This window comes from Sus scrofa, chromosome 9 (genome assembly GCF_054392235.1).
Source record: "Sus scrofa isolate SSC_HxYL_T2T_F1_AM1 chromosome 9, Sscrofa_HxYL_maternal_Yorkshire_Landrace_v2.0, whole genome shotgun sequence".
Classification (NCBI taxonomy): Eukaryota; Metazoa; Chordata; class Mammalia; order Artiodactyla; family Suidae; genus Sus; species Sus scrofa.
Genome location: NC_139391.1, coordinates 56,896,709 through 56,911,699, shown reverse-complemented (window position 1 = coordinate 56,911,699; position 14,991 = coordinate 56,896,709). Strand labels below are relative to the sequence as shown.

General features: G+C 48.6%; 1 protein-coding gene across 16 annotated transcripts in view; it reads left to right on the top strand.

Annotated features, from left to right (window-relative positions):
* Window positions 1-14,991, top strand: part of NFRKB (nuclear factor related to kappaB binding protein) — a 38,491-nt gene that overhangs the window by 20,935 nt on the left and 2,565 nt on the right. For 2 of the 16 annotated variants that reach the window (XM_084976616.1, XM_084976610.1), the window contains exons 13-23: window positions 926-1,005; window positions 1,116-1,159; window positions 4,407-4,464; window positions 5,156-5,330; window positions 6,070-6,176; window positions 6,524-6,647; window positions 6,817-6,893; window positions 7,008-7,228; window positions 7,327-7,591; window positions 8,179-8,391; window positions 10,961-11,728. In XM_084976616.1, the coding sequence (XP_084832742.1) occupies window positions 926-1,005; window positions 1,116-1,159; window positions 4,407-4,464; window positions 5,156-5,330; window positions 6,070-6,176; window positions 6,524-6,647; window positions 6,817-6,893; window positions 7,008-7,228; window positions 7,327-7,591; window positions 8,179-8,391; window positions 10,961-11,728 (2,132 nt within the window). Of the gene's footprint in view, window positions 1-925; window positions 1,006-1,115; window positions 1,160-4,403; window positions 4,465-5,155; window positions 5,331-6,069; window positions 6,177-6,523; window positions 6,648-6,816; window positions 6,897-7,007; window positions 7,229-7,326; window positions 7,592-8,178; window positions 8,392-10,960; window positions 11,738-14,991 lie in introns of all 16 variants that reach the window. The other 14 variants (XM_084976614.1, XM_084976607.1, XM_084976615.1 and 11 more) reach the window with 7 other exon arrangements.

The window sequence follows — 14,991 nt, the reverse complement described above, 5'->3', positions numbered from 1 at the left end:
GGAGAAGTGGAATGTCTGCACTGGCAGTGCTGTTGAGTCTGAGTAACGTATTGGCAGGAGAGGTGCGGGGAGGGGAGGCTGTTTTGGTCAGAGTGCAGGATGCAAGGGCGACTTCAAAGGTTCTCAGCTCTGGCCTCGTGCTGCTACCAGCTGGGAAATGTGTTAAAAATGCTAATGCCTGGGCCTTACCCACAGGGGTTCTAATTAACTGCTTGTGTGGGGGCCTAGGGCTTGGCCCTTTTATAAGTTTCCAGATAATTCTCACGTGTCGCCAGGGTTGAGAAGCTGGATTAGGCATGGTGAAGATGGAGCCATTTGGGGAAATGGCAAAGTCCAGTTGTGATTGTGGAAGTAAGTGGCTGGGGTGGAGTGGAGGGAGGAGGCCATGCAAGTCACCTGACTGAGGAGTCAGGGTCTTGGATAGACCTCCCTATGGCTGTCCATTCAGACCTTTGTTTGTTTGTTTTTGTCTTTTCTAGGGCCGCTCCCAGGGCACATGGAGGTTCCCAGGCTAGGGGTCTAATCGGAGCTGTAGCCACCGGCCCACACCAGAGCCGCAGCAACACGAGATCCTAGCCGCATCCTCAACCCACACCACAGCTCGTGGCAATGCCGGATCTTAACCCACTGAGCAAGGGCAGGGATCGAACCTGCAACCTCTTGGTTCCTAGTCGGATTCGTTAACCACTGTGCCACGATGGGAACTCCATATGGACCTTTTAAGTTAACATCAAGTTAGTTTTTGTGAATGATGTCTGGTGGGGGTCCAGATGGAGGGGTAGTCTGTGCACAGGACCTGGTGTACACGTACAGGTCCTGGCAGGTTCTTTCTCTGGCACAGATGCAGCAAGTAAGGAGGAAGGGGGATCGTGAGTAACACCTTAGGTCATGTTATTGTTTTTCTGCCTTTTTGTTCTTCCAATAGGCCAGTCCCAAGATAATGAAAAGGAATTAGCTGCACTTTTCCAGCTATGGCTGGAAACCAAAGACCAGGCCTTCTGTAAGGTACGGTTGTTAAGAAGGACCAGCTCTTTCTTATTGGGCTTCCAGAACCCTTGAGTTAGCCACGGTCCTTTAGTCTATTTAACTGTTACTGTTTCCCTTTCCTCCGGCAGGAAAATGAAGACAGCTCAGATGCCACGACGCCTGTTCCTCGGGTGTGAGTACAATGCTGGGATGGAGGGTGGTGCCCCAGGAAACCATTGTCTGAGCACCACCACCGCTGTGCTGACGCGTCGTGTGTGAGAGCTGTGGTGGGCTTGAGACATCCTGGGATCCACTGACCCTTGTGCCACAGTCCTCCCTGCCCGCCTCCCCCGCCCCAGGAGGGCAGCGCACTGCCTGCTGTGTTTCCCCAGGGGCTGGGGGGTGTGACCCCCTCTGAGTGCAGGCTTTCCCCATGCCCTCCGGCAGTGCCTCTTGGAGAGTGGCTTATCCAGCCTCTCTTCCTCACTATACCCACAAAGAAACAGAGCTGTGAGGCTGTGACTCGCTGAAGGTCAGTGACAGGACACAGGCCAGGATTCAGTCTCTCAACATCTCCTCCTGAGCTTTTGTATCATCTCATGTGCCTGTTTCCAGTCTGTCATGGTCCCTTTCCCTCAACTTTGTTGAAGTATAATTGACATAACACCGTGTAGGTTTAAGGTGTACAGTGTGTTGAGTTAACATGTGTGTATATCTGTGACCTCTGTCACCTCACATAATTACCAGTACTTTTCTTGTAGTGAGAACGTTTAAGATCTTTCCTAGCAACTTTCAGTTTGTGATACAGTGTCATTGACTCTAGTCACCATGCTGTCCTTGGATCCCTAGAACTTTTCATAACTGGAAGTTTGGACACACTGACCAACATCTGCTAAGTTCCCCCATCCCCTGCTAAGTACATTCTGGTCTCTGTGAGTTAGGCTTCTTTTAGATTCCACATGTAAGTGAAATCATACATAAGTCTTTAACTTAATTCCCCTTAGCATAATACTCTCTGGATTTTTCCATGTTGTTACAAATGTCAGGATTTCCTCCTTTTTATGGCTGAATAATACTCCACTGTGTGTGTACAAACAGCATTTCTTTCTCCATTCATTGACACTAATCTATCATGGTTGTTGCCATGTCTTGGCTGTTGTAAATAATGGGGTGTACAGATATCTCTTCAAGGTGGTGACTTCATTTTGTTTCAGAAGTGTTCCCACAAGTAAGGTTGCTGGATCATAGTTACATGGTAGTTCTATTTTCACTTTTCTGAGGAGCCTCTATACTGCTTTCCATACTGTCTGCACCAATTTACATTCCCACCACAGTGCACAAGGGTTCCTTTTTCTCTACATCCTCACCAATACTTGTCATTTCTTGTCTTTTTGGTAGCATGTATTCTTACAGGTGTGAGGTGATAATCTCATTGTGGTTTTGATTTGCATTTCCTTGATGATTAGTGATGTTGAGCACTTTTTTAGGCACCTGTTGGCCATCTGTTTATCTTTAGAAAAATATCGTCAGGTCCTTTGCCCTTTTTTTTTTTTTTTAAAGTTTTATTGACGTACAGTTGATTTACAGTGTTGTGATAATATGTGCTGTACAGCAAATTGATTCCGTTTTACATACATACACGTACATTCTTTTTCAGATTCTTTTCCTACATAGATTATCACAATGCTTTGCCCTTTTTTTTTTTTTTTTTTTTTTTTTTTTTGGACTTTTTAGGCTGCACCCATGCATGTGGAAGTTCCCAGGCTAGGGGTCAAATCGGAGTTGCAGCTGCTGGCCTACACCACAGCTCATGGCAGTACCAGATCTGAGCTACATTTGCAGCCTACACCACAGCTCACAGCAATGCTGGATCCTTAACCCACTGAGTAAGGCCAGGGAGTGAACCTGCATCCTCATGAATGCTAGTCAGATTTGTTTCCATTGAGCCACGATGGGAACTCCTGCTTTGCTCATTTTTTAATCATATTTTTTCTTTTCTTTTTTGTTGTTGAGTTGTAATAGTTTCTTAAATATTTTAGATATTCTTAGCACATGTAAGATTTGCGAATATTTTCTCCCATTCTCTAGGTTGCCTTTTCATTTTGTTGATGGTTTCCTTTGCTCTACAGAAGCTTTTGTTTGATGTAGTCCCATTTGTTTGCTTTTGCTTTGTTGCTTGTGCTTTTGGTATTAAATCCAAAAAATCATCGCCAAGATCACTGAGTAGGAGCTTCTTCAGAGCTATGTTTTATGAGTTGTATGTTTCAGGTGTTGTCAAGTCTAAATCATTTCAGGTTAATTTTTGTGAATGGTGTAAGATAGGGGTCCGGTTTCATTCTCTTGCATGTGGTTGTCCAGTTTTCCCAGCTCATTTATTGAAGAGACTATCCTTTCTCCATTGAGTGTCCTTGACTCCATTATCAAGTATTAGTTGGCCATGTATGCAGTGGTTTATTTCTAGGCCCTCTGGTTCTGTTCCACGGGTTCCTGTGTCTATTATTATGCCAGTACCATACTTTTTTTTGTGTGTGTGTGCCCCATATGTTTCATGTCTATGTTCCCAGGCCAGGGATCGAACCCGCGCCACAGCAGTGACCCAAGGCACTGCAGTGACAACACTGGACCCTTAACCTGCTGTGCCGCAGGAGGACTCCTCTTTTGGATTCTTCCAAATTACTATAACTTTGTAATTGTGTGAAATCAGCAAATGTGATGCTTCCAGCTTTGTTCTTTCTGAGATTTGCTCTGGCTGTTCGGGGTCTTTTTGTGGTTTCATACGAATTTTAGGATTTTTAAAAAAATTTTTTTGGAAAATGCCATTGGAATTTTTGTTAAGGATTACGTTAATCTGTAGATAATTATGATTTGGGGTAATAGGGGCATTTTAACAGTATTCTTCCAATCCACGAACATGGATTATCTTTCCATTTATTTGTGTAATCAGTTTCTTTAACCAAAGTCTTTCACCTCCTTGGTTGAATGTATTCCTGAAGGTCTTATTGCTTTGATGCTGCTGTGTGGTTCTGTAGTTTGACTACTGACACCAGCACAGAGGGCCAGCCTGAATGTGGCAGAATCATTGCCCCTTACGTAAATAGGGATGTGGAACTCAGGTTTCTAAGAAGCACAAGAACCACCCTTATCCTCTTACAAATGTGAAGTCCTTTTGTGGCTCTCAAGCTGAAGTCTTTGTTGCCTTTAGATGAGGCTTACTTGGCAACAGTACTGCAAACAGGTAAAAAATATCAGCTTTTTTCTAGATTTCTAAGAATCAAGTAATTTTGGAAATACCAATAGGAGCCACTTGGCGGAATCTGGAAGGTGGACTCCTGCCCTTTGCAAGAATAGAGTGCTAAGGAACAGAGCGCTTATTTGCAGAGGGGTTGGTTCTGGGAGCTGGAGAAGGGGTGATAGAGCCAAAGTTCTTTATGTTTCAGAAGAACTGACTATGTGGTGCGGCCCAGCACGGGAGAGGAGAAGCGCGTTTTTCAGGAGCAGGTGAGAAGAAGCTGGAACCCTGTGTAAACCTCTGCACCTATGAGGCCATGCATAGAGAAGCCCTGAGCCTGACTGTCCTTGAGTCCAGATTCTTGGAAGAAACTCACACCCTTAACCTTAGCTATTCTGGTGGTTGGGGTTGTTTTATAGGGGTGGAGATGGTGTTAGGAAGGGAATGAAAAATGTTTTGATCGTTTTTCTTACAGATGCAAAACACATACCTCCCCATCCCTCTGCTAGTGACTGGCCTTTGGGACCATCCTTTTCCCACTGTGTTCAGTCTTCCTAGTGGCACAATAGCCTGTTTCCTTCTTGTTTTAATCTTTCTGGATCGGGAATTCCCATTGTGACCCAGAAATGAATACAACTAGTATCTGAGAGGATGTGGATTCAGTCCCTGGCCTCGATCAGTGAATTGAGGATCTGGCATTGCCGTGAGCCATGGTGAAGGTTGCAGACATGGCTCGGATCCCGGGACGCTGTGGCTGTGGTGTAGGCCGGCAGCTTTAGCTCTGACTCGACCCCTAGCTTGGGAACTTCCGTATGCCATATCCGTGGCCCTGAAAAAGCAAAAAAAAAAAACCACAAAAAACCCAAAACAAAGAACTTTCCAGATCAGCCCCTTACTGTCTGGGGGCTCTGGAGAGAACCCCATTAACTGAATTAGGAGCCTTGTTCCTTCTCTTGGCAGGAGCGTTACAGGTACAGCCAGCCCCACAAGGCCTTCACCTTCCGCATGCACGGCTTCGAGTCCGTGGTGGGGCCCGTGAAGGGCGTGTTTGACAAGGAGACCTCGCTCAACAAAGCTCGAGAGCACTCGCTGCTCCGCTCTGACCGGCCAGCCTACGTCACCATCCTGTCCCTGGGTGCGCCTTCTCCCTGCTGTCCTCTCATGCCCCCCACTCCCAGCAAAGGCTGGGGCTTGTTGTAACCGGAGGGACTAGAAGGGGGAATTCCCTGGGGTTAGGGTTCTGGACTCATGTTTACATTCATTAAAGGGTTGTTCACAGGCTGCCAAGCAGCTCCTGTGTAGGAATTTGCTTCCTTCATACTGGGATTCCCTTCAAGGTGAGGTTTTTAACCTTTTTTTGTGCCATGAATTTCTTTGGCAGTATGGTAACCTCTGGACCCCTTCTCAGAATTACATTTTTAAATGCCTGAAGTAGCACGCACAGAGTTACAAAAGAAACCCGTCATATTGAAATTGTCATCAAACTATTGAAACAGATTTATGGTGCAGACATACATGTTTTTATTATGATGTTAAATGGCAAGATCTAGTGGCAGATCTTATAACTCCCTTAACTTCCCAGAAGTGGTGCGTGGGAATGATATTTTGTGTTGTCTGGTTGTGGTGAGAAGTTTCTGTTACAGACTACGGTTTGTTACCCTTGTTCATGATGGAAAGGAGTGCTGTGTTTCCGTTCAAGTTATAACTTGGTCCTGCCTGTGTTGCTGGACCCACTCTGCCCTGGGCCTTCAGCCTTGGCCGAAGGTGTGAAACGTGTGGGCAGCTGCCCGGTCAGCGTGAGGCAGAGGTTCCCCCAGCATTTGAGGGACAACTCTCAGAGCAGCCCCCGCTGACTTTGCGTTTTCTGGTGTCAGTTCGTGATGCGGCGGCGCGGCTGCCCAATGGGGAGGGCACGCGGGCGGAGATCTGCGAGCTGCTCAAGGACTCCCAGTTCCTGGCGCCCGATGTCACCAGCACTCAGGTAGGCAGCAGAGGGGATACTCGTGCTGTGCTCTGTTCCAGGGTGGCTTCAAGGGAAGCTTCCAAGGAAATACAAGCTAGGATAACATAAATTTTAGACTGCTAGAGAGAGAGAAGGAGGCTGTCTTGAGACATCTGAACAGTGCTGACCAGTGACCTTGCAGGCCGAGAGCATTCCTTCAGCTTCTCTTTCGTGTGACAACATCTCTCAGGACTCGTCTCTCGTTTTGCTGAGCGATGGGGTGGGCCCTGGGGAGATGGGGTCTGTGTGTCAGCGGTGCCTCAGGCCAGTGGCGTTCCTCTGCAGCCTGGGTGCATTGTCCCTCATCCCCGTTGTCTGGGTCTTAGGTGAACACAGTGGTGAGCGGTGCCCTGGATCGGCTGCATTACGAGAAGGACCCGTGCGTGAAGTACGACATTGGCCGGAAGCTGTGGATCTACCTGCATCGTGACCGAAGCGAGGAAGAGTTTGGTGCGTGAGGCCCCCGGGCGCATGTGCCCAGCCAGACAGGGCTGCTTCCCACTCGAGTTCTGTTCTCCTCACTGGCACTGGGGCAGGATGTAGAGGCGGGGTGTAGCCCTGGCTCTGCTTACGGTGCTGAGGTCAAGCTGTTGCTGAAGCTTCTCACTCTTGTCCTTAGAGCGGATCCACCAAGCCCAGGCAGCTGCTGCTAAAGCCAGAAAAGCCCTTCAACAAAAACCCAAGCCCCCATCCAAGGTGGTAGGTGATTTCTTGGGGTGGCGGTGGCCGGCCCTCCCCTCAGCTCGGTGTACCAGGACCGCAGGGGCCGTCATGACCCCCATGCGTGTGTACCCTCCCGTTTGCTCACAGAAGTCCAGCAGCAAGGAGAGTTCCATGAAGGTCCTTGGCGGTGGCCCTTCTGAGCAGAGCCAGATGAGCCTCAGTGACTCCAGCATGCCTCCCACCCCTGTCACTCCCGTGACCCCCACCACTCCGGCTTTGCCCACCACCCCTATCTCCCCTCCGCCTGTGTCATCAGTGAGCAAAAGTGGCCCCACTCCAGTCTCAGAACCAGCGAAATCTAGTTCAGGGTAAGCCTTTTCTGGCTTCTCTAGCTTCCTCCCTCCAGCAGCCTTTTGAGTCCCTGTCCTAAGCTGTCTGTTTTCTGTTTCCCCGCTATTGCTCACAGTGTTCTTCTTGTGTCTTCACCAACAATGCCGCAGCTGGGGACAATGCTTTCCCCGGCCTCCGGCCAGACTCCACCAAGTTCCCAGGCCACGGCCCGTGTTGTGAGCCACTCTGGCTCGGCAGGGCTCCCCCAGGTGCGGGTGGTGGCCCAGCCCAGCCTTCCTGCCGTCACTCAGCAGTCAGCAGGGCCAGTGCTGCCACAGATGCCAGCAGGACCCCAGATCCGCGTTCCGGCCACTGCCACACAGACCAAGGTCGTGCCCCAGGTAAATGGGGACAGCAGACCTGGGCTTGGGCTGATGAGTCTGGTGGGCAGTCTGGGTTGGGACCCAGGACTAGGCTCTGATGATGTTTATCACACAAGTCATTTAATGTTCATAGCCAGGTAAGCAAGTTATAAGTTGTGTTTACGTGCTGGGAGTCAGAACTTGGAGAAGTTTAGTGATTTGCCCTGGATTGCAACATCAGGACCCTGGTAGAGGAGGGATGTGAGTCCAGACCTGTGATTCTAAGCCTCAGGCTCCTTCTTGCCTCTAGCCTTAGCCAGGCTACAAACGGTGTGCTTTAGAGAAGGGTCTTCTGCCTCATTTTCCTTTACTGTAAAAGGGGTATGATATTTGCCATTGGTGTGTAGGAATATAATGGGATGCTAAGTGTGGAAGTATTTATGAAAATTAAGATGTTTTACCCAAACTAAGAACTCCGCAGTGTCTGTTTCAGTGAGTGGCGAGCCCTCGGCACCGATGAGAAGCATTTCAGAGGCACGTTTCATGAGTAATGGCATGCTAGAGACTGCTTTGCTAGTCTGCATCTTAGGGTCTAATTAAGCTCTTGGTCTCCTGCCCTGAACTAGACAGTAATGGCCACCGTTCCAGTCAAAGCTCAGACGGCAGCAGCTGCGGTGCAGCGGCCTGGCCCCGGGCCGGCGGGGCTCACGGTGACCAGTCTCCCTGCCTCCGCCAACCCTGCAAGCAAACCAGCTACCAGCTCTCCCGGGAGCTCGGCTCCGAGTGCCCCCACGGCTGCCGTCATTCAGAACGTCACAGGACAGAACATTATCAAGCAGGTAGGAGGACATCTGTTCGGGTGGGTCTGCCTCCTTGTTCACAGTTAAAGGACAGTTGGAGAACTTGGTGATTGTGACCTTGATTTCATAAGTGTTTCGAGGGTTCACAGGTGTTTCGAGGGTTGAGTTTCCACCAAGGGCAGTGCAAGCTTCGTAGATGCCGAAGAGGGTATTTTTCTGTTTCCCTGACTCAGCATTTAGTAGCTGAGCTGGATTTGGAGTAGCGTCTCTGAAAATTTACTTAGTTAAAATCTTATGGGAGTTGCCATCGTGGCTGAGCAGTAACGAGCCCTACTGGTATCCATAAGGCCTTGCTCGGTGGATTGAGGGTCCAGCGTTGCCGTGAGCTGTGGTGTAGGCCAGCAACTGCAGCTGATTCGACACCTAGCCTGGGAACTTCCATATGCTGCCGGTGCAGCCCTAAAAAGCGCCCCCCCCCCAAAAAAAATCCTATGGAATAACTTGATGGACTTTATTGGCATTTCAGTTTATACTCAGAGAGGTAGAACACACCTTACCTGTACTTTCTGGTTGTGCAGCTATGAGGATAACTGTTAAACTGCAAGGAATTATTGGGCAGAGTAGCATTGGGTGCTGATAGGAGTGCCTCGCATGTGCCTGCGCCGTGCTGAACGTGTTACACATACTAAATAATGTCCTTCTCAGAAGCCACAGGGTGGGCACTTTTGTTGTCCTCATTTTACAGATGTGGAAGTGGAACCCCTAACAAGAAATAACGTTTTTTTTTTTTTTTTTTCCCAGCAAACAACTCTTAGTGCTCTTTGTGTGCCAGGCACCGTCCAGAGAGTTAGGGATTGAGGGGTGCATCGCACAGACCAGGTCCTCACCTCCCTGAGGCTCAGTGTCAGAGCCAGGGGACGAGCAAGTATTTCCAGGTCAGGTACAGCAGGGCCATGAGAGTTGGGCAGCAGGAGGGTTGAGAGGGTGTGCGGAGTTGGAGGGGGTCAGAGAAGGCCTGTCTGGGGAGAGGGCCTGCGGGAGAGGTGAACCAGGTTAGGAGAGTGCTGGGCTGTGCTTGTCTGGGGTAAGGCATTCCTGACTGAGGACCAACAGGTGAAAGGGCCTGGAGTCAGGAGGACGTCTGAGGAACAATAAGAAAGCTGTTGTGGGCGAAGCTTGTGAGCAAGCATGAAAGTGTCAGAAGGCGAGGTTGCCGATTTTTGTCGTGTCACACTTCACTTTTAACGTAAATGTGATGCGAACCGTTGAAAGATCGTGAGCCAGGATAACTTGCTTTACGGAACCCCCTGCTTTTTTGCACAGAGTGGACTTTAGGGTCTAAGAGTGGGAGCGGGGAACTCGGGTGGGAGCGAGTTGCAGCCATGCGGGTGGGTGGTGTTAGGATTGGAGGGTGGGGCTGATGGCAGAGCAGTGCCATTGCCTGGTGGTTTGAATGTAGGGTCAGGAATGACCCTGTGGCTCTGGGCTTGAGTGCCTGGCTGGATGGTGCTGTCATTGACTGAGATGGAAGGGAACACTGAGGTGTGAGACAGACTGGGAGAAACGAGTGTGCTTACGAGGTCAGCCCCGGCATCAGTGTGTGAAGGTGAGTGAGGCGAGGCCAGAGAATGGACCACTCTGCAGACATGGATAAGTGAACCTGACTGGGCTCAGTGGGCTGTGGCCTTTGGGGCACAGGTTCAAAGGAGAGTGTGAGACCAGGAAGCAGAAACAGTGACTGTGGGTAATTGTTAGACAGTCTTGTCTTTGAAGAGAGCAGAGAACTGGGGCTGGAGTGGGGATGTGAGTGAAGCAGGGCTTGTGTTTTAGGATGGGAACTGCATTCTGGAGGCAGCGAGTGGTCCAGGAGACAGGTGGCTCATGAGGCAGGGAGAGCCCCCCTGGCTAGGAGGGTTGCACCTGTTACACATGGACATCGGCCCGAGGCAGCAGTTGGGTTAGGAACCCAGGGAGTCAGGCTCCAGAGCTTATTATATCTTTGGCGCCATGCAGCTGCTCTCCAAGTAAAGGTTGGCGCAGCCATAAATAGACATCTTTGAGACAAGAGAAGTGTGAGTACATATTGTAATATTTATTGGAGGTTATTAGGCGATCGGTGATTATTTTTTAATGTAGAAGTCCTTTTCTAGGTTAGAGAAATGTAGAAGCACAGTCGGCCCCCTCTTTCCTGGGTTCTGTATATGCAGATTCAGCCCACTGTGGATCGAATTATTTTGAACCTGCAGGTATGGAGGGCTGACTTCACCATTTCATGTAAGGGACTTGAGTAGCCAGGGGTACTGAGGGACGAATGTATTCATCAGCGAAATGATATTTATTGGTTTACTTCAAAATATTCCTACCCTTCCCCCTGAAGAGTGAGGCAGATTAGATAAAACAAAATTGGCCAAGTGTGATGACCTTTCAAGCTGGATGATGGGTACGTGGATTTATTAGACTCTTCTCTACTTGAGTGAGTATTTTCCATTTTTCAAAATAAAAAGAAAAATATATGAAGTGCATTTCCTGCAGTGGAGGTTTCCCAGTCACTCTCCATAACCACTTCAGCCTCTGGAACACTGTGTCAGTGCTGTTCCTTCTCCTCCAGGTGGCGATCACTGGGCAGCTTGGCGTGAAGCCCCAGGCGAGCAGCAGCATCCCACTCACAGCCACTAACTTCCGTATCCAGGGTAAGGATGTTCTGCGTCTGCCACCCTCTTCCATCACCACGGACGCCAAAGGCCAGACGGTTCTGCGAATTACTCCAGACATGATGGCCACGTTGGCCAAGTCCCAGGTCACCACAGTCAAACTGACCCAGGACCTCTTTGGGACAGGAGGTGGCACTGCAGGCAAAGGCATCTCTGCTACCTTACATGTCACTTCCACTCCAGTCCATGCCGCTGACAGCCCTGCCAAGGCCAGTCCAGCCAGTGCCTCTTCGTCCACTCCAGCAGGGACCACTGTGGTCAAAGTGACTCCTGACCTCAAGCCAACAGAAGCCTCGAGTTCTGCTTTCCGCTTGATGCCAGCACTGGGTGTGAGTGTGGCAGACCAGAAGGGGAAAAGCACAGTGGCCTCTTCTGAGGCAAAACCGGCTGCCACCATCCGCATCGTGCAGGGCCTGGGCGTGATGCCTCCCAAGGCAGGCCAGACCATCACGGTGGCTGCTCACGCCAAGCAAGGGGCCTCCGTGGCCAGCGGGTCTGGAACTGTCCATACTTCCGCAGTGTCCTTGCCCAGCGTGAATGCTGCCGTGTCCAAGACTGTGGCTGTGGCTTCCGGGGCTGCCAATACCCCCATCAGCATCGGGGCAGGAGCCCCCGCCGTGCGGCAGGTCCCTGTTAGCACCACGGTTGTCTCCACGTCCCAGGCCGTGAGTAATGTTAGTCTGATGAGTACTGAATTTCTCATTAGGAGTGCCGACTCCAAGCCCAGTCTGTCACCTCATTTGACCCAAACCAGCTTATTTATTTATTTTTTCTTTTGTCTTTTTGCCATTTCTTGGGCCGCTCCTGTGGCATATGGAGGTTCCCAGGCTAGGGATTGAATTGGAGCTGTAGCCACTGGCCTACGCCAGAGCCACAGCAGCGTGGGATCTGAGCCACATCTGTGACCTACCCCACAGTTCACAGAAAGGCCAGATCCTTAACCCACTGAGTGAGGCCAGGGATCGAACCTGCAACCTCATGGTTCCTAGTCGGTTTCGCTAACCACTGAGCCATGACAGGATCTCCCAAACCAGCTTATTTCTAAAATACTTTGTTGTTTAATTTCTAAACAAATTTATGAAAGTATAGTACAGGTTTATGTTCTTAAAAAAAGTGTTAAACAGTGGAGATGTAGATAGAGTAGATAGGAAATTTCTTTTATTATCCTCTGATTCCCCCTTTGGAGGGCTCATGACTGGTGGTAATTTGGCATTTATCTTCCTCGTTCTTTTTCTGAGCATCTTCATACTTATACACCTAGTTTTTTGTTTTTTTTTGTTTTTTTTTAAAAATCTCTATGAGAGACCTCAATTGCTATGTTATTTTGTGATTTGCCTTGTTTATTTAAAAATATGTCTTGGGAGTTCCTGTTGTGGTGCAACGGTTAACAAATCCGACTAGGAACCATGAGGTTGCGGGTTCGATTCCTGGCCTTGCTCAGTGGGTTAAGGATCCGGTGTTGCTATGAGCTGTGGTGTGGGTCACAGACGCAGTTCGGATCCCGCGTTGCTGTGGCTCTGGCGTACGCCAGAGGCTACAGCTCCGATTCAACCCCTAGCCTGGGAACCTCCATATGCCGTGGCAGTGGCCCAAGAAATGGCAGAAAGGCTAAATAAATAAATAAAAATATGTCTTGGGGGTTGTTAGATCCTACGCAGATACTGACTATGCCTTTTTTTTTTTTTTTTTCTTTTTTCTTTTTAGAGCCACATCTGCAGCATATGAAGGTTCCCAAGCTCTAGGGATCTAATCAGAGCTACAGTTGCCAGCCTACGCCACAGCAACACAGGATCCGAGCCACATCTGCAATCTGTGCCACAGCTCACGGCAGTGCCAGTTCCTTAACCCACTGAGCAAGGCCAGGGGTTGGACCCGCAGTCTCATGGTTACTAGTCAGATTTGTTTCCGCTGCACCACAACGGAAATACCTACTATGCCCTTTTAATGATATTGTGATATCGTGTTAAAAACCAGCGCTACAGTGAATGTGTGTGAACGTGTGTGTTTTGGAGGGGAGGTCCCTGGAAGGGGTTGGGGGGTGTACATAATGGAAGTTCTTATATTCCAGTTTTATTAGGAAAAAGGCCATATCAGCTTATACTCCTATCAGCTAGTGTCCTGTTTCCCACATACCCTAACCAGTGCTGGATATCCTGAGGGTTTTTTCGTTTTTTGGTTTTTTTTTTCCCACACTTTACGTCCTTATCTTACTGGTGAAAATAGAGTTTTTTATCCTCTCCCTGATCCTCAGTGAGGATGGGCATCCATTCATCCAGTGATTGGTGTAGGCTCTTCAGGGGTGTGAATCGGTCTTTGCCAGTTTTCTTCTGGGGTATTTGGCCTTTTCACATTGTGGGAGCTGGCACCAACCATTATCCTTATGTTAGTTCTTATATGTGTAGAAAGTATTTCCTTCTAGTCTGTCACTTTTTAACCTTGCGTATGAAGCCTTTTGCTCTACAGGTATTTTATCAGATTGCATCCGTCAACTTTTCCATTTATGGTTCCTGGATTTCATGTCTTGTGCCGCTCTAACCTCCCAGGGTTACAAAGGTGTCAGCATTCATTTTCATAAAGTATTTTTAGAGTTTTGTTTTGTTTTAGGAAAAGTATAACTGAAAAGTCCATTTTAAGTGTATTTTTTTTTGTGAATGGCATATGGCATAGATCTCATTTTATATTTTTCAAATTATTCTAGCATCACTGACTAGTATATCTCTCCCCAACAATTTGAAGTACCACCTTTATCATAAACCAGATTCCCATATCAGCAGGTGTGTTTCTGGGTGCATGTGTTTATTCTTGAGCTTTTAAATAAAGGGCATTGCTCTGGAGGGTAAGTGTATCTGGACAGTATAACACCTAACCTGGGAACCTCTGTGTGCTGCAGGTGCGACCCTAAAAAGCAAACAAAAAAACAGTCTTACTTTTCTAAGCAAGCCGTGCCAAGAAACTTCGCTAATGTGGAAAAGATGCAGAGTGATGAAGGGAGGAGGACGTATGTTGGAAAAGCCAACCACCCTGTGGTTTTAAAGGAAATGTTTGTTTAGGTTCTCATATTAGATTAAAATTAGGAAGCAAGCAAACAGTGCTTGCTTGATCCTCTTCTGTTTCTCTTGAGTCCTTCTAACACCAGAAGGCCTATCCAGGGGCATCTTCCCTGTGGTCATCAATCTGAGTAACTATTAACCCAAGAGCATTTGGTGGGGCAGGAGGTATTGAATGGTGCTCTTTTTTCCCTGTCTCGTCAGCTGTTTAGGCTAGTTCAGGAAGGGATAATTCCGGTTGATGGACTGCTGGTCTGAAATGTTTTAAGCAGTTCAGACATTCTTAAGAAAATACAGCCGTAGTAGATTCACCTGGAGGCACCTTCAGGCCATTTTTTCTTGCCTGCTGACAGTGCATTCTAATGAGCTACACACTAAGTCATCTGGAGACCTGGGTGGTGCCCTGGGATGTAGGTTTACTCCTGAAGGCTTTTTTAGGGCCGCACCCAGGACATACGGAGGTTCCCAGGCTAGGGGTCAAATCAGAGTTACAGTTGCCAGCCTACACCACAGCTCACGGCAACGCTGGATCCTTAACCCACTGAGCAAGGCCAGGGATCGAACCCACAACCTCATGGTCCCTAGTCAGATTTGTTTCCACTGCGCTAAGACGGGAACTCCTTGGATGCTTTGAAGTCAGATTTATACAAGGTTTTTACTGTATGTAAATATAATTTTATTACCAGTCAAGGGTTAAAGACCCAGCAGCCTTAAAACAGGCCGATCTAGTAATGGGAGCCCAGCCATCCTGTGTAACCCCAAAGACACCAGGCCTTTCCCCATCCTTTTGTGTTTCTCCCCGGCCTTGCCAGCTGGGGTTGAACTTTCCACTTGGCTGAGTTTATTATTGGTGGTGCCTGACTAACCTCCCTCATCTCTGG